Source organism: Aulostomus chinensis, chromosome 6 (assembly GCF_037954235.1).
Source record: "Aulostomus chinensis isolate RoL2024-O1b breed Wild chromosome 6, RoL_Achi_v1.0, whole genome shotgun sequence".
In the NCBI taxonomy this organism is placed as follows: Eukaryota; Metazoa; Chordata; class Actinopteri; order Syngnathiformes; family Aulostomidae; genus Aulostomus; species Aulostomus chinensis.
Window position 1 is genome coordinate 16,079,917 of NC_141325.1, and position 19,328 is coordinate 16,099,244.

A 19,328-nucleotide genomic window follows, 5' to 3' on the forward strand; every position below is an offset into this window, starting at 1 on the left:
TAACAAGACACCATCCAAAATCCCAACACAGGGTGAATATGACATAGCATATTTTTATTTCTCTTCATGCTTGGGACTCCTCTGCAAACATCTGCTCCAAAGTCTATCAATGGGCCTCACTGATGAAAGGTTCTTAGGCATAAATGCGTTCTTATAGAACTTTATTTTTAGCCCTGAATCTGGTCTTACAGGCAGGAAGCAAAGCCAGACGGCAATGTTTAACTCCTTGCTCCTGTCATATTGTGTACCTCCTCACACATCTGGATGATTGGCAGGTATCCATGAATAATTCCAACTTGCTTTTGTTTATATCATATAATTCCATCTACAGATCTAATTCTATGGTTGAACTTAATCAGATGTGTAAATTTGCTTTCTTGTTGAGATCAACACTACTTTTCCACACAATGCCGGAGAGATTGGGATTCAAAAAACAAGCACACACAAACAGTATCCTGAGGCTCTGTGGTGCAGGTTTGATGCTCATCGTAGCCACTTTTGGTGGTGGGCAGGAATCACCATGAGCACTCTGACTGGTCCGTGGCTAGGCAGCCCAATTGAGAGCAAGCTGCGATGACTTGTGTGTTCTGTCACCTTTCTATGAGGACCACCATTGACTCAACATCACATAACCCCATTGTCATCAGTTTGTGCTACAGTAGCTCGCCTTCCCTCTCCATGCACACATGTGAGCCTGTGGCCTCCTGAACCCTGTCACCGGTTCACTGGTCCTCCTTCTTTTGACCACTTTTGGCAGTTACTAATCACTGCTGCAGTTCAGGAGCTGCTCTGAGCCGGTCTCACCATCTCGATGCAGCCTTTATCAATGTCTCTCAGATCCTTACACTCACCCATTTTTCCTGCTTCAAAAATGTCAGTGAGATATACAGTATCCCCCCATTTGTGCCATTTCAGTTGACACTGGTACCTCTGTTTCTGAGAGTGTGCCATAGCTTTTCCTTAATCCTGCTAACAGACAGACAATCAAAATGTGGTAATCAAAATATGAGTTCGGCCACATTTGACTCCAAGTTATCCCTTGATATTCAACATATATTTTTTTTATAAATAATGTTTCTCTTTATGATGAATGAGAAAATGCCAGATCAAATCAGGCTTAGCAGCTCTCGGCTTTGATGAGAGGAGACCCGGCTCTCATCGGCCATTGACCACCTGCAGGTATGGGAAAAAGTGATAAGAGTGCAGATGCCACATGGTTTCTGTGGACCAAAATGTCATCAGATATAGACGAAACTATGTTGAGAGGGTCCGCGACATGGCTTTTTAAATATCAGTGATGAATGACTGCTTCACTCCAGTGTAGAACTCATCCATACGCAGGCCAGTTTGCTGACCAGAGACACTGTGATCTGACTAACTAGCATGATAACATAGAAAAACAAGAAATATGTACATGGGTGGACAGTGCCCCCCCTTTGGGGATGTTCCATGGTGTTGTTCACTATCAGACAGTTTCCATGTAAAGGTTACTGACACTGTTGATAGAGCAAAAGCAACTTGAGACTGGAATCTGTCTCAAAATGTGGGTTTTTTTGGTGCTGGCCTTTACCTTTGTTGTTGGGGCATCAGAGACAATCAGCGACACGGAGGTTGAGGAAAAAATACATATAGCCAGAGGTAAACTGCTGGTGAGTACAGACGGATCTTTTTATCATGCCCATAAAATGGTCAGTAATTTGTGATATCAGAGAAGAAAAAAATGTTTAATGTCAGAAATAAAACAGATTTGCGGGGCTGCAATGAATAGAAGCAAACTGCATTCACTGGATTTAAAAGAAATGTAAACACCTCATCTCATAATAACAAGAAACAATCTTGCAGCCACGAGCAAAGTTCTGTGCCTGAGCGATTTCATGGACACGAGATGCCTGTGCAGTGTTGCCATACTGATATTAATATTGTCCTCATTTTTTAAGAAACAGCAGTATTTCTCAGTGTCTCACACCGAGAGGGTAGTACTAGCAGATTAACTGCGATAGCGCCATCATGGCCACTCATGCTAAGTCAGAATTTACAGGCGAGATCCTGCTCTAATAATTACTAGAATTTTTCTCATAATCACAAGATCCTGATCTCATGATTACAAAATCCCTTTTGCCGTAAAATGCCAATTTTTTTTTAAATCAAGTGAATGTGATGTGCCTCTGTAGCAATGAGAGTTGAAAAGAATACCACAATGTCAAGAGAAAATGATCGAGATCGGTTTAAAGGACCGTCGAACAAATGAATTATTGTATATCGCTGCAACATTCGACACAGTCATACATTCATTAAGCAGATGATGAATAAAATAAGGGACTATGAAATGTACTGTCTTGGCATTGATACATTTTTCTGTCACCTCTGATGATAGCCTGCTGTTTGACACCAATGTCTGTCTGTTGTCATCCCTGCAGGCTCCCAGTGTTGTTGGATGAGGCATAAAGAAAATGCCCGAGCTACACCATTTTCTCATGGAGCGATGGGCCCTCTAGTATCCTCTTTTCATGTTCCTTTTCGGTTAGACGTGACCTTTCCAAAAGAAAAAAAAAAAATTCTCATGACCCGATTTTGTAAACCAAACAGCGTTCCTCACAAAGCTGCCAAGTCCAGTGCCAGGCCTATGAGTTCCTATGAGCTTTCCAAATCTCTGCTCTTCCGAGTTGAAAACATGTGGACTGAGTCTAAGAATAGATGTATGTGCTTCATTCTTCTCAAACACAGCCAAGCTGTTGTTTCCCTTGATCCATTCTTTCCTGTGTAGCCACAACTTGGAATATGATTCGTCGGAAGAGAAGGATCCCCTTCTGATATTCTATAATGACAAGGACGAGGTTGTAAAGGTGAGATTTGATGTGAATGATATGATGTGATTCAAGGATCTTATCCAGCTTGGGGACGGAGCTTCATTCAGGCACGTTCACGAAGGGAATTTTTAAGACTTCTGATATCAGATCATCTGTCAAACAGTTAGTGTGTTTGACGGAGTTCCATCCATCCATCCATCCATCCATCCATCCATCCATCCATCCATTTTCTTCCGCTTATCCTGTTAAGGGTCACGGGGGGCTGGAGCCTATCCCAGCGGCTTTCGGGCGAGAGGCAGGGTTCACCCTGGACAGGTCAATTGACGGAGTGACAAACACAAATAAACAGATAAACTTAATGCATCCATCCATCCATCTATTTTCTTCCGCTTGTTCCTATTAAGGGTTGCGGGGGGGCTGGAGCCTATCCCAGCAGCTACGGGTGAGAGGTGGGGTCAAACTTAATGCAAAAACAGAAATTAGGAGGATGATAAAAGAATATAAAATAGACAGCTGAGCAAGAATTTGCACTAAAAAAGAGAGAAGGCATGCCTTTAACTGTTTCAAACCATTCAATATTATTTTCTTGATAATAAGTAATAATAATAAGTTCTTCAGTTTTTCCATCAGACTCATTTTTGTAGCTTAAGAAAAGCCTGCAATTAGACCAGTCAAACTGTGCACTGAAACCAACACAAACGAATTAAAACGGCCTCTTTGATAACAAAAGGAGTCATTATTTAGATTTACTATGAAACTTTTTCCAAACTGGTTTATTTTTGTCTCATTCTGAGATTATTTAGCGTTGTTTTCATGTAGTGTTTCATGTGGATGCGCTTTGAAACTCTAAAATGACTTTTTCTTGAAGTAGTTTTACAATTAATTGAGATCAAATGATGCAGGAGGAATCTGAGTCCGCTTATACTGAATCACAAAATACAGTATGTTTTCATGCATATACTGGGATGTAGATATATGACATTCATGCGTAATTCATTAATACCTTTCTGTGTCTATGTTTTGTGCGTCCTTATACATCAGACTGTTCCTGTGAAGAAAATGAAGGCAGATGAGATCAGCAGCCTATTGGACTCCCTCGGTTTCTACAAGAGGTCCCAGAAAGGGGAAGAGGTGCCAGAGGAGTTCCAGCATTTCCCCCTACATGCCCCCAGGGATGAGCTGTGATGACACCTTGTGGTCAAACACCGCCACCGCATCCTGGTCACATTAATGACGAATGAGGCTTCAAGGCCTAATGATGGGCCAGGCAGCATTCTGAGTACTCGCTGGCCAGGTGCTGTCTGCTGTGTCACCTGCTGCAGTTAAAATAAAGAGGCTGTACATTATCACAATATCTGTTGAGTGGATCTATGGGTATATTATGTTCTTCACTTCCAAGGACCTTTAAATGAATGTCCATACACATACAGAATACTCCCACATTGATTCTTAGTTAAGCAATGTTCCCCTATCTCTAGAGAAATAATTAGCTCTGTTCTAAAATTAAGCAAAATGTCCTTCTTCTGTAATTAAATGTTCTGGTTCTTATCTACGTCAACCATAAGTAAGGGTTTTTCCCCCCCTAATTAGACTTGAATTGAACTGGGCACAATATGTAGCTATTAACTGAGTGACAAACTGCCATGCCACTGTTTCAGTCTAATCCTCAGCCCGCCTCCTCCGCCATAATCTGATTAGCAGCAGTATCTGCCAGCACGCGTTGGTGTGTGTCCATTTGCCTCCATGAGGATGCATTTGTATGATCTAAGATTAGCAGCCACTGAGACACTCATAGAGTTTTGGACTGTTCCTGTCTTATCGGCAGCTATAATGCCTGTGTTCTACTCGCCTGTTCCTGAGAACCTGCAGCTGGGTCTGGCCTATGTTGGAAGTTCTGTGTTCACTCACAACAGGACAGGGGACAGCGATGTCAACAGGGAGCAGGAGGACGATTCTGGTTGGTTACACAGATGACTACTGATTAGTTTTCAATATCCTATGTCTAGCCGTGTAGCTACCAGGTATAACCTGAAGTAAATGAATCTTATTGATCATGGTGGTCTAACAAATACATAGTTTGAACAGACTGTACATAATTGACAATTCACACACCACAGGCACCTTGGTGATCCTTCAAATTCTAAAATACACTATAATTTTGACTGTTAGTTCCAATTTCATTTCTAATCAGCTGGCCATCTGGTTTTCTTTCAGTGATGCTTTCAAATAACATGTGTTTAAGTATTTAAAATTAATCTTGTTATGACTCACATGGTCAGTGATTTTGGCTGTACTGCCCTCGTCCACACAAGGAAATTTACCGTGATCAAATTAGTGCCTTTAACCACTAAGGAGCAACAAGTTGCTTTCAGCTAAATTAAGAGCTTTTATTTACATTATTCAATCTAAAATGTGTTTTTAAAGTAAATACAATGTCGTTAGGCAGCATAATGGTGCAGTGGTTAGCACTGTCACCACACAGCAAGAAGGTTCTAGGTTAGCATCAGCATCCAGCCTGGGACCTTTCTGTATGGGGTATGAATGTTCTCCCTGTGTCCATGGAGGTTCTCTCTGTGTTCCTCGGCGTCCTCCTGCATTAGCTAAAAATCATTCAAGTTTGATTCATAGACTTATTTGCCTGTAAGTGTGAATGGTTGTAGGCACCTACATGATGAGAATATAGATTCTATGTATGAGTGATCTGTCCAGGGTGTAACCCATATCTCACCTCATGACCCTTAATTTGATAACCCGTACGGAGAAACAGCAGAAAATTGTATACTATTGTATAATGTTTTGATAATTTGAGTAAGTCAAATCAAATCAATGTTCTTCCCTTGCAGTGGTCAATGAGGTGGTTTCCCATCTTCCCCTTCAGATGATGCTATACTTCAACATGTACTATTTCCCTTGCTGGTGGTTCTCTGCTGTCTTCATGTTGGAAATCAAGGTTAGTTAGGCAGTAGAGAAAGAGCAGCAATGTTTACAGCCACCAATAAGACTGAATGAAATAAAATGATTTCATCAGGAAAGAAACTCACTAGGAAATTGATAATGTATTTTTTGATCTAAACAAATGTGTTTTATGACAAAAGTATTTATAAGATAGTGGATAGAATCTCTGAATCCAGGAAAAACAGAAATAGTGGTTTAGAATTCAATTACTGGATGCAACTATGCGCTGAATGTGACTTTGATTCCCCCTAGTGGCAGCCAACCCTAGTGATCCAAGAGGCAAACAGCTACACATACTGGTCCATTTTTTAATCAAGATAATTTCATTGCAACTATTTTCAGTGTGTCCAGCAGATGCAATTAGTCTTCTTTAATTACATGTCACAATGAGATATACTTCAACTTCGTTAAATCATACCGCTGTCTTTGTTTTGGGACTTTTAAATTGTTCAAACATCAGAAGTACTATCAGAATACTTCCTGTTCTTTTCCACTGATCTCACAGCTCTGCTTCATTTCCAGTACCATTATCTGCCCGGATACTACCAGGGTCTGCTCATAACAGGGATCATCCTCCTCACTCTTATTGAAGTGATCCGACTTTATCTGGGCTACACTGGCAACCTGAAAGAGAAGGTAATTCAAACCGGCGTTCTCTGTGAACCACAACACAGGGCCGTTTTACAAAAGTGCCTCATGAAAAACAAAGGGAAGGATGTGGCTGCTTAAGTATTCTGCCTGCGTGTGTAAACAATCAGCTCTTGGCTAGAAGTGTCTATATGGAGTTTGTGTGGATGTGCAAGCGGATATATGTGTTGTTTTTTGCAGATACAAGTGAAGAGCCTTGATGACTGACTGCTTTATCATTCTATCTCTTCCATCCTCCTCCCCAAATTCTCTCTGCTTGGCTGTCATCAGGTGCCAGAGCTGGCAGCCTTCTGGCTCCTGTCTTTCATGTTCCAGCTGCCGGTGCTGCTGTTCTTCCTGACAGATGAAGACATAATCATCCTCCCTCTAGAGAGAGCTGTCCACTCCATCTACCTCTTCTTTTTACTCGCCCAGATTCTGGCCTCCCTCCTGGCTCTCAGGACCATGACCCGAAAACTCACCTTGCTCTTCCATCTGCGTCAGCTTGGCAAGGTGAGCAGCTTCCGCCATGCAAGGTTGAGTCCTGACTACAACGGCCAGCCTTATCACAGGAGCGTGCTGCCAATGTCACCCACCAATGATATGTACCACTAGAGTCAAGAATAGGACACCTTGAAGATGTGATAGCATGAACGTAGACCTTCAGGACGCCTTTCAATATGAGTCAGTTCCTTTTTGTGTAGTTGTGTGATCTTGCATGTTGTTACTCAGACTCATTATGGTCCACTGAGTGTGCCTCTTTTTACATCCGCCAAGACTTCCTCTCCCTACTAGATTGCTTATCGTTGGTATAATTTCCAGAAAGTTGCTGCAATTATCAGATTTAAAAACAAACAAACAAAAGAAACCCATGTCAGATCTCAATAATGTATCGCTCAAAAATAAAAGAAGAAAAACACTCATTTATCACCACTCTACATGTCAAAACCAAACGCCATGTCATCCAGACTGTCACGGCGGCTTTTTAAAGAGAAAAAAATAAAACATCGGAGTGAGAACGAAATCACAAGAAATACTTTCAAGACATTTGTATTCTGCATAAATACAGTCAGCTTTTGATGGCAAGTTCTGTCTCTTTTTCAAGTAAAATTTAAAATGTGGAGATTTTACAACTGTACAATGACATTATGTCTTAAAAGTTACATGCTGGATATAAGATGTCTCCTGGTTAGCTGAAAAGCCCGTGTGTGCGTGTTTGTGTGTGTTGAGAGTGTGTGTGTGTGTGTGTGTGTGTGTGTGTGTGTGTGTGTGTGTGTGTGTGTGTGTGTGTGTGTGTGCGTGCGTGCGTGCAGTGAGTTTCACCAAACTACATTGCCACATTTCATAGCTCTTTTTGTTGTAACAATACCAAATAGAATCCTAATTCAGAGAAGTAACAATTAACCCTGATCATCATCACGTTCGATACACAAAATAATAACAAGAAATTTGGCTAAACTTTTGGAATAAGAACTTGATTCATGCATCAAAAGTCCATTCAAAATGTAAACGTGATCTAAACAAAGGCTAACAAATGGAAACGTTGTAAAATGATTAAAAAAATATAATCGTTCAAAATATGTTTTACAGTAAATACAACAAACAGTATAGAAGCACGGTATTTACAAAATAAAGCAGTCTAATTATTGGGAGGAATGGTGACATACATGGCTGACATATTAGCCCTATTTTTAGCATCAGAATCCATGCTCATACACCTTGAACTAAAAGCCCAGAAGACAAATATGAAAACAGTTCTCTGTATTCTGCACAGAGAAGCTCACACATCGCTGTGTGGGTACACAATAAGTAAAATACATTTTTCTACAGAGGTGGACTCAAACAGTGATTGATGATGGAGCCTTAGCCAGTCTGGGCATGGCTGTGTGAATTGCTGGCCAAACAGTAATCACATTATTTCACGAGACAAAAATAGCTTTTTCTGCTGGTACAATGTGACATTTTATTCTATTTTGACGGGAAGCATATCATGTAAAATTGTGTTGTTGTTTTTTTCCCCCAATCTGTGTTGCACTGTTTCCTGCATTGTATAATATTATTATCATTGCTGGAATCTCTCTTTTAAAAAAGGAGTGTAGCCTGACTGCAGCAGAATTGTATTAAATATTTATGACCACACAGTGGCAGTCAGTGACCAAAAGAAGAACAGGGAGGATTTGACAGTGCGGCAAAGTCCAATGAGAAAAGATTACCATGCAGCACAGGCAATGATCAGGAAATCCTTTGGCAGAAGAAGAAAGGTTAAACCTGTCCACTCTTGATCATGATACATTATCTGATCATTGAAAACTCCAGCTCATGTCTACACGGGAATCAATTCTACACTTGTTTTCCTCCGTGTGGAGGGTGTTGACCAACGTAGGCACTATGATGTGTGGTTTAACACATTTGTAAAGCCAGCATGGTGCTCTGTGAGTGTTGTTTGTGGCTAAAATGTTGTGAGCACGGAACGCAGAGCGGTCAACGTGCTGTATGTATCGCAGAGTTCCTATGATACAACATGCATATTCTGCTCTACTTTACATTCCAGAAACAAGCTGCGGTGTCTGCCGCTCTTTCAAGGCAAACAATGTAAAAAAAACAAAACATTCAGTTTAGGAACAACTGTATGCCTTCTCGTGCAAGGTGGAAACTCAAAAGATACATTAAACAAGAAGGCCACATTATGCTTATGATATACTGAAGATAATCTAATTATCATTTTTGATACGTTTTCATTTGATTTTCCTTGTTGGATTTTTATTTTATTTATTTTTTTTTTACTGTGAACCACCATGAAGCGTCCTGAATAAAATCTCAATTGAATTTGTGGAGAACAATATCACATTATTGTCCCTCATTCTTGAAATCTGAAGACTGAAACAAGATTATACTCGCAGCTAAATAAGCAAAGGCGCATGCAAACATTATAACCTGCAGTCCTTTAACCTTATCAAGTTATGCTCTAAATGTGTTTGATTTTTCCTTATTTTTATTTTTACCGGTGTGACCTTCAACCGTCAGCGCTGTTTTGGTAAAGCGGAGGAACACTGACGACAAGGCAGCTCAGTTAATTAGTGCTGTAGGGCAAAGATGAATTAAAGGGAGAACAAAACCAACAACAGGAAGAAGAAATGTGCACTTTTTTTTGGTCTCTCTCAAGTGTGAGGCTTTGATATCAATATAACGCTCTGACTAATACATTCACACGCGGTCGTTAGCTTAATTACAACAATTTAGAGACATTTTATTCATCTGACTGTACAGCAGAAGCCCGGTACTCATTAACCCCTGGCAGATTCGGTGATTCCTGTTTTCGCTCTTTACAGGTCCCTCTGGAACCACCTTGGTTGTGCATACACTAATCTGAATTTCGTTTTATTCTGTTTGTTTTTTTTGTTTTTTTTTACTTATATATGCAAGAGAATATGATTTATTTATTTGTTTAAAAAGCGTAAACATTGTGCAGGAGAGGTCAGAAGCAAAAATACATCCACCATCAACATCAAAGTCTCACATATGACAAAGAACTGATAGAAATGGGGAAATTATTCAGAGTTTGCATGTCATAACTGTACAAATGTTTTCTAGATTTGGCTTTAGTGGCAAAGGTGAAGAATTTCTCGTTCAGTGTGTTCAGTGCGGCTAGTGCAGCATCTCCAAAGTGCAAATATTATTTTGTCCTGTGACACTTTGGAGATGCGGCACCAGCCTGCAGAATTTATTGAAACAACCATGGGTTATTTTCTTTTAACTCAAAAAAAAAAAAGTGCGGTATCCCTCTCCATCAAAAACAAGCCTAAACATAAAAATTAAATATTTCACGCTTTACACCTGAGGGCACCAAGTACAGCTTCAGGCAGGTCTTCTTGGGAAGCACCCTGCAGGCCTATGTCCATTTACCTTTATCAGTTTCAGAAAAATAACTCCAAATATGTTTTCTAGTTTGCTCAAATATGGATAAATGGTTGAAACATCTCCCGCTCATGGGAGCAGCAGAAACAGAGACAGAGTCCTGACCGAAACCATCTTCTCCAGGTCATCAAGTCCCATGCCTGACAGAGCCAGCACAGCAGCGTTAGCTTCGCCTGGTGGTACTGACGCCATCTGACTTCCCACAGTTTCACTCTCTCATGTTTGATTTAAAGCACAAAAACAGGAGAAATAAAAAGCCTGATAACATTTTGACGTTTTCATCCCAAACGCAGCGAAAGCTTTCACACAAGAGCAGGTCTTTGGATGAGTAAAATGTTCATGAAAGAGCCACTTTCAATATGTTTCAATGTAGCAAAACAGGAGTCACTGGCATTATGAACCCTCGCAACCATTTTCACATTTTCTGGCAGAGATTACGCTGACAGTCATAATCTCATGGTCATGTTTTGATTTGGTCCGTAATGTTGCGACGTCAATATTTATTCTCTGGATCAAATTCTTCATAGTCAATTTGAATACAGTGATTATGTTGCAAGAAAGCTCTCTCTCTCTCTCTGGACTGTATTTTTACGAGGATGCTCCCACCCATTGAAATTCACCTGTATCTAGTTTTAATAAGTATGAACTTTATCAAATGCTGAATAAGAACATGATTAAGCAGCTGGTGGTGGAAAAACTGAATAGAAAAACCCCCACAGAGACCGAGTGGTAACGTCAGAGGCAGCTCCTCACGCCGTTTGCCACATCAAATTGCCTTTCTTTGGTGGAGTGTGTTGAATAATAGCCTCTTGTAGTTTGGGCACACACTGTTCCCTATCTCAAATAACATATTGTTTCACTCCTTTTATTTAAGCATCCTTTTAGAAAACTTTCCTCACTTCGGCTTCACAACACCACGGCGTAGCGTCGACAGCTGGGCTCCTGTGAATCTGTCATCACCATAATTATGATTGGGTGCAGCTCAGAGGTAATCACAAAATGTGACTGTAAGAAGTCGTGTTAAGCGCCGACGGGAGGTAATATCCAAGACATGATGGGGAAATTCTCATCCCTTACTTGAGAAATCCCTGGAGGCGGAGCACCCACAGGCCCTGCAACAGTGAGCTACTGTGTTAAAGTAGGTAACATATTCTTTCATAGTTCTCCTGAATAAAAAGTACATTCAAATGCCAGTCAAATTCCCCACAGCAATATTTACTATTATATACTATAATTTTTGGATTCAAATATGATTGTTTTTAACCCTTTTTGACTTATCTTCAGCAGAAATTAGTGGATTTGAATCTGAGAACATAGTCACCTTCCACGATCTTGCACTAAACAGGATTACAAAAATCATAGGAAGCCAATTTTCACCATATGTGGTGGAGTGGAGCAGTGTGTGCTGAGGGAGAAGCCATTAAATTTGGGGGCAGATTAGTCATCGTGTGTGACCACTAGGAGATGCATGTTTGTTTTTGTCACTTCTCCAAGTGGGTCAACTAGAGCTGTCTCAAAATTGGTTAAAAATGCCTTAAGCACTTTGTGACAGATAACTGGAAACACTGAGATTTTGTTAATCATTGTTACCATGGTGAAGCGGACATATTTTGATATTTAACCACAGAACAGGAAATATTAGCCACTGGACTTCTTATGGTCAGATCTTTTGGTCGGAGCCAAACCTTCTAGTGTTTGATGAGTGTCCTGGCCTGAGGACATCTTCGAGCTGGATTTACGGTGAGTGATACTTATACAATAGTGCCACCTAGTGGTTACCCTTGTCAGCCTGAGGTAACAAACACAAAATGACACTGTTGTTTTCACTTCTTGTACATCTTATGTCACTTCTAGTACATGAACTAGTGGGTCTATTTGTCAGCAAAATAAAAACATTCTGTGGACTCACCATTTCCCTCTCTCTCTCCAGAGCAGCATACACAAGGACACTCTCATCATTTTTGGTTTTACTTTACATTTGGCTCTCTGAGCGCTCTCCACTTGCGTGTTGGTTCTACTGTATGAGTAAGGCGTTACACTCATTACCCCTGGTTTCATCCCTCACCTGCATGTGTAATAAAACATTTTCTCTTGTACTCTTGTGTTTTACTTCGGCCTGTACTCTCTCCTCCCATTTTTTTCTCCAGAATCAAAGAGATTTGAAAGTAATCTTTAGATGATTCAGTAATCCAGCCATATATTGACCGCTTGATCGGCTGTATCATGTCCTCAGGCAAGACTCATACTCACCTAGCAGGCTTCCTGCAGCAACTGTGCTCTCTTTCCAGCAGAGGAGCTGCAGCGATGAGTTGTGGCTGGAGAAGACAGCAAAAAAGAAGAGAGCTAAAAAAGACTTGATGCTGTTGACTTAAGTTAGGTGTGTGATTTAGTGGCAATAGCCACAATATTGAAAAACATCCTCTCTACCCCTTTATCCGGTCCACGGTAACAATCCCTTGGTTAGGTTTATAACTACACAGTCAAGCGCAAATAACCCCATACATCCAACATAGCAAGTTTCTCCGCAAATTCAATATTTCAAATTGTGCAATTTTACTTGCTAGCAAACTCTTATGTCTCCCATGTTGATACAGTTAATTGTCGTCAGTTTATTTTTGACAGGATTTAATTGTAGAAATGAGGCGAGAGAATCTCTTCCGGTCATTTGGTGGGTATCGGTTCTTTTCAACTAACTTACCCCAATGGCTGAGACGGTTAAAAAAATCAAATGATTAAAAGAGTAACAAAGCCACAAGTGACCTTCCTCTGCAACCCCCTGCTGTTTTTCCAGAACTCGTTTCCATTAGCAACTGAGGAAAAATACTTCCAAGAATATACTGTGAACGTCATCTGTGCAAAGCCTGCAAGGAGAGTAAGGCAGCTGCTAAATCCTCCGGGACATTGTTCAGTCTCTCTTCGTCATTTCCCCAGATACGGCCGATAGAATGAAACCTGACATCTGCAAAGAAATGGCAATACGATTGTTGATAGGAACACATGTATGGCTCCATTAATGGATGCCTTTCCCTTGACCCGTGAGCATCCCCACTCATATCTGAATGAGGTTTGACTTTTAGGGGTAGAGAATACATATTGCACAATTACTGACTCGAAATGATATTGGGCCATGAAATTCAAATCTCATTCATGAGCCATTTATTGTCTCCTCCATTACAGCCATGAGGCTCAGTAGAAATGTGACATCATTCAGGCAAACAGGGAATATTGAAACTCAGACTGAAATTGGCGGTTGGATATTTTCAATTTGGGTCTGATTACCTGGGTGAGAGGGGATGGCAGGGCAATTCTCTTCTCCTAAACGGCCACTCACCACAGTACTGTACAGATGAATATTTTATCAGGAGCAACAGTATTAAATCTGCACAGCTTGATGACAAAGTGAATTGTGCTGCCCTCAGAGAAAACCATGTTAAATCTGTTGGAGTCAAGTTAAGGGAGGTTTTATTTTGCTAGAATTTAAGAGTAGAAGTGTCTGCGTGTTACCCAACTTATAAGGTTGTTTCACCCATCAGAATTTACTCAAATGACAAATATACAGGGAGAGGGAAGAAGGAGTTACATCTCTATGCACTTTTTTTTCTGGTCACATTTGACCCAAAACTCTGTTAAGTGCACTTTGATCAACTGTAATCGCTCTTTAAATGTGTTTCATAGATAAACTGATTTGACTGTGATTTGAATATCATGGTTACTTGTCCCTAATTTGACCAAACTAAAAACAAATATATTGAAAAACTACCTATGATTTATGTTTCAAACATTTCCTTCCACTTATGGGTCGTGGGGGGGCTGGAGCCTATCCCAGCAGCTACGGGCGAGAGGTGGAGTTCCCCCTGGACAGGTCACCAGTCCATCGCAGGGCCAACACATAGAGACAGACAACCATTCACACTCACAGCCACACCTACGGTCAGTTTAGAGTATCAATCAGCCTAGTCCCCTCTTGATGTCTTTGGACTGTGGGAGGAAGCTGGAGTACCAGAGAGAACCCACACAGGAACAGGGAGAACATGGAGACTCCACACAGAAAGATCCTGTGCTGGAGCCGGGACTCAAACCCAGAACCCTCTTGCTGTGAGGCGACAGTGCTGACCACTGCACCACCGTGCAGCCATCCTGTTTCAAACATGTAAAAAAAATTAAAAAGTAGAAACCAAATTACCTAGAAAAAAGAAAATTAATATTTATAAAGTTCAGTAAACAATATATAATAAAACAACATATACTCCACTTACAAAAACATCCATCATCCTCCTCTTATCTGGATCCGGGTCGCAGGGGCAGCAGCCTCAGCAAGGAAAACCAGACTGTCCTCTGCCCAGCCGTTTTCATCAGCTCCTCTGAGGGAATCCTGCGTTCCCAGGCCAGCCAAGAGATCTAATCCCTCCAGCGTGTCCTGGGTTGGCTTCGAGGCCTCCTCCTGGATGGACATGCCTGGAAAACCTCCTGAGGAAGGTGTCCAGCAGGCATCCCACCAGATGCCCGAACCACCTCAACTGACTCCTCTTGACATGAAGAAGCAGCAGTTCTACTCTGAGTCCCTCCTGAATGACTGAGCTTCTCACCCTATCGCTAATGGAGAGCCCAGCCACCCTGTGGAGGAAACTCATTTCTGCCGCTTCTATCCGCGATCCTGTTCTTTCGGTCATTACCCAAAGCTCATGACCACAGGTGAGGGTTGGAATGTAAATCGAGAGCTTTGCCTATTGGCTAAGCTCCCTCTTTTCTAGAACAGACCGGTTTAGCGCCCGCATCACTGCAGATGCCGCCTCAATCTCCCTGTCAATCTCCATCCTACCCTCACAAGTGAACAAGAACCCGAAATACTTAAACTCCTCCACCTGAGGCAGGACCTCCCCCCGACCTGGAGTGGGCAGGCCACCCTTTTCTGGCTGAGGACCATTGCCTAAGACTTGGAAGAGCTGATTCTCATCCCCGCCGCTTCACATTTGGCTGTGAACTGTCCCAGCAAGAGCTGAAGGTCATGGTGTGATGGAGCTAGAAGGACCACTTCATCCACAAAAAGCAGAGACGACGTCCTCCATATACTTCACTTACAAAAACTCAAGCTAACAAATTAGATATTACTTGTTTCGAAGGTCAAGAGGAAGACATAAAGCTTTTTAATTCCTACCTCTAAATCACATATATAATTGCACAAATTATAAAAAGCCATTTTATCATACAGCCAATTCATTTACAAAAATAAAATTGAAGAATGCCAAGACTTGAGTGTTATGTTTAGAAAATTCAATATCCTACATCTGGAGCATGAGCATCATGTATAAAAACTGTACGCAGTGTGATTTCTAAAATGTTAAATTGTGCTTCAGTCAAAGAATCAATTTATAAAATGTTATTCAATGAATAAAATCTGTTAAGCAGATCTACTTACTCTATTTTGAGGAGTTCGCTCTGTAAATGACAGTAAAAGATGGTCACTTGCTGAACCTTGTGATGTCAGAGGTTCAGCAGGAGTGTGGAAGTAGGAGGAAGTGACCTGGCTTTCCTGTTTTACCGAGGCACCTTTTTCCTCCTCATTGCTCTTTACCGTGCCGTGCTGCATAATAAGCTGTCTGATTCTGGCAGCTGCATCTCCTTGCCCTGTCGTTTGTGTGCTTGGGAGCTCTCTACTGGGGAACATAAGTAGAGTTATTTCGTTTTCTGTCGCCGCCGTTTTTCAATTTTACAATCAGGTTGCTTTTTATCTGTTCAGGAAAAGACTGATTTGAAGAGGCTATACACTCATCCTGTTTGTAAAACTGAGCACCCTTAGCAAACAGAGTGAGGTACTCTGTTCTCCACAGAAATATTATCAAAACACCACAAACTCTTTGTCCATAGTACTGTGTAGTGTTCAGTCAACAAGTTCTATTTTTGCACAAACCAAGGTGTGTTATTGGTGTCTGAAATGCTATTGGCGTTAGTTTGAATTGAGTGCTGTGAAACTGTAAATTAAGCGGATGTTTTGTGTGTATCATAGTATTACAGTTTTCAGGGTGTTGATTAAGGAAAACAAAAATAAAGTTTATCCACCTGCAAGAAGCATTCACCCTCTCATGTGTTACAAACACAATAAACACATTGACTCTTAAAAGGATATGATTTGAAAGAATGCAAATTTAAATTTAATTTGTCTGGGCAAAATGGTTTTGCAGTCCTTTGCCAGGATACTCCTTATCTGGAATTTCCATTTTCTACTGCTTAACCTGTTAAGGGTTTTGGGGGGGCTCTAGCCCATCCCAGCAGCCTTCGGGTGAGAGGCGGGGTTCACTCTGGACGGGTCATCAGTCCATCGCAGGGCCAACACATAGAGACGAACAACCATTCACACTCACAGTCACACCTACAGTCAATTTAGAGTATCAATCAGCCTCGTCCCCTCTTGATGTCTTTGAACTGTGGGAGGAAGCTGGAGTACCAGAGAGAACCCACACAGGAACAGGGAGAACATGGAGACTCACACAGAAAGCTCCTGTGCTCGAGCTGGGGCCCAAACCAGGCACCTGAGGCGACAGTGCTGACCACTGCACCACCGTGCTGCCCGTCTTACCACCCAGTAATTGCTTGTTTATGATGTTATGCACCCACTGCATTTGGTCATAAACTTGGAAGAGATAAAGTTATGTGTCTTCTAAGTTCAAGTCCTTGGTTTTGTTCTATTAAATATCTGAACCAAGATCTGCCTCAGAGCCTGCATTGCGGTCCTCTCTCAAATGTAACCCCGGGGACTAAGAGGGAAACCTTGTTGATGCTGGTTGGATAGGCTAATCCTGTTGAAATAATCCAATTGAAACCAATTCACACATCTACTCTAAAACTCCCACAAGTGGGTGAGGAAACAAGCTTTGATAAGGACCTTTTTGGAGGGATTTACTTTTATGCACACACTTCCATGAAGACGTTTTAGTCAAAACAGATTAATTCCATTAATTCCAGTCAGGCTACTGCTAACTGACTTTCTCTTTGAAATGCAATATATCTGCCTGTCAAATATCCTTGTCTCTGGTAAAATCTATGAGTATCAACTAAACACAGATGTGAAGAATCATTTGAAACGGAACCGATATCAAAGAGAAGGCTAGTCAAGGACACGGAATATGATAAACAATCTGCTTGACACAGTAGCAAAAGCAGACTTCAAACATGTAACCCATCGGTTAAAGGGCAATTACATTTTCCAAAAAGAGATAAGCTGCTGAGAGAAAAAAACTCTTCTCATAAAATATTTTCTCTCTCAAGATAAAGCGAATAGAAAAACATTTCATTTCTGTTAGAAACCCAGTAGGATAGGGATTTGCTTGAATGAAATTATGGGTTTGGTTATATTCAGTGACATTAATTAAAAAATAGTCCTTCATCAATATCGTGTTCCTATGGCTTCCCAAGTTTGGCCAGTTGGATAATTCTGTGTGCAATAATCTGACATTTTTATTACATAGTTAACATGGATTCAGTAATGTGATGTAGCTTCCAGAGTCAGTTATTTCAGTGTTGTAGTCGCTCAAGGCCAAGTTTCCAGTCTGACCCGTAATCAGTACAGTTCAACCAGTTAATGAAAAGTTGACACAGCGTTTGAAGAGAGTTATAGGTCGGTCATTTATGTGATGATCAAAGCGTCCTTGAGCTAGCAGGTATTTTACCTCAATGACGCTTCAACCTGACACTTGATGAATCTACAGTAACCTTGGCTGTATGGCAGTGACCCGACACACCAAATGACATTCTTCATCTCCTTAGAAATGTCATTTCTGCGTAACGCAACTCTATTCCGTAGAACTGCCTTCCCCTGTTAAATGAAATGCATAAATCAATCCAAGTGGGTAAAGCAAGATATTTTCTTAAACTCATAAAAAACTACACTTAAACGAGGAATCAGACAAGAAGAAACAGCAAATAAATGTTGAGCTGGGGCTCGGACCAAGAACTTTCTTGCTGTGAGGCCACAGTGCTGACCATGTCACCCATGTTGAAAACCATGAAATACAAATTTGCTCAAATTAAAAGAACATTAATATACAGTACATGTTTTTTGGACTGCATGGACTATCACAGTTAGTGGCTAATGTTAGCAAGCTCCTGATGGATTTTGGATAACTTTGTCTACATTTAAGCACTTGAGATGTAAAAATTTCAGAAAAAAATGCACATAACCTGTTTTTTTGTGTGGTTTTTTATGTCTTGCTTGTGATCTCATTCTGTTGATTCATTCAAGTCACAATTTGGGATGATCATAACTTTTGAAATACCATTTAATAAACCTCATCAACAACACTCATGACAACATGCGCTGTCAAACGGTTTAAGTGGGGCTCATAAGGGCTTTAAACCTGAAACACACTGGATACCTACATCATGTTAGTGGCCCATGGGCTCTGTTTGTTCTGCCAGCCCTGCAGCATAAAGCTGTTGGTATGGAGTTTCTGTTATTTTAAGTTCCTGGAGGACTGCACAAGTCAAATACACCTGCCACAATATAAAGAGAGGTTCACAATGAAAGTGTTTAGTGAACTGCTGCAACGCTCATGTCATGGGTCATACCTGGCTTTACCTGGGTTAGGTGTGCTTCACCAGTGCTCAGTAGGTGACTACTGGGGCCCACATGGGCTAGAAATGGTCATTGTGAAAATGGGTACTGCATGGTTGTCTGGTGGGTTGAGCCAGCCCAATGTAATCGTGCTGGGTTGGTTCTCACAGCAGGTCAGTGTTTCCTTGGTGGATCTAACAGCACAAGATTAATACACATTCACGCCTTTTCTGTCCACAGCGAGACAATTTTACATGTTCATCCTCATTCCCTCTGTCCTATCTAGCAGGAAGGTTTAAATACCAAGGACTACCTGGCATTAGAGGTCTATCCATCCAGCTATCCAGGATCTTTTCAGTGAAATTAAGGATTAAAAAAAATAAATGAAAGGCCTTCTAAACCCCATCCACAGGACCAAGGGACCTCCCCTGCAATTTCTGCCTATTCAGGACCACCAGCAACATGTAGCTATTAGT

The 19,328-nt window shown here is 41.1% G+C and overlaps 3 protein-coding genes across 3 annotated transcripts in view; all 3 read left to right on the forward strand.

Annotated features, from left to right (window-relative positions):
* Positions 1-2,806, forward strand: part of scarf2 (scavenger receptor class F, member 2) — a 35,151-nt gene extending 32,345 nt beyond the window's left edge. The window contains exons 12-13 of the transcript XR_015116548.1: positions 2,418-2,494; positions 2,765-2,806. The gene's annotated coding sequence lies outside the window, so the exon portion shown is untranslated. The remainder of the gene's footprint in view (positions 1-2,417; positions 2,495-2,764) is intronic.
* selenoe (selenoprotein e) lies at positions 1,542-4,121 on the forward strand. The gene is made up of 4 exons (XM_086206798.1): positions 1,542-1,649; positions 2,418-2,494; positions 2,765-2,843; positions 3,849-4,121. The coding sequence occupies exons 1-4, from the start codon at positions 1,542-1,544 to the stop codon at positions 3,990-3,992; spliced, it is 408 nt and encodes a 135-aa protein (XP_086062924.1). The 3' UTR covers positions 3,993-4,121.
* A 408-nt stretch (positions 4,122-4,529) lies between these two features.
* Positions 4,530-11,506, forward strand: LOC147260286 (transmembrane protein 17A). The gene is made up of 4 exons (XM_086206799.1): positions 4,530-4,764; positions 5,651-5,757; positions 6,285-6,398; positions 6,681-11,506. Exons 1-4 carry the CDS (start codon positions 4,551-4,553, stop codon positions 7,002-7,004), a joined length of 759 nt encoding a protein of 252 aa, XP_086062925.1. The 5' UTR covers positions 4,530-4,550; the 3' UTR covers positions 7,005-11,506.
* Positions 11,507-19,328: the final 7,822 nt, after the last annotated feature.

What these genes read in the sequence shown, in the direction of transcription:
- LOC147260286 (XM_086206799.1), top strand. Translation starts at nt 4,551, where the DNA reads ATGAGGATGCATTTGTATGATCTAAGATTAGCAGCCACTGAGACACTC. An exon ending in TCTTCATGTTGGAAATCAAG is followed by an intron (nt 5,758 to 6,284) that starts GTTAGTTAGGCA and finishes CTTCATTTCCAG; the next exon opens with TACCATTATCTGCCCGGATA. An exon ending in CTGGCAACCTGAAAGAGAAG is followed by an intron (nt 6,399 to 6,680) that starts GTAATTCAAACC and finishes GGCTGTCATCAG; the next exon opens with GTGCCAGAGCTGGCAGCCTT.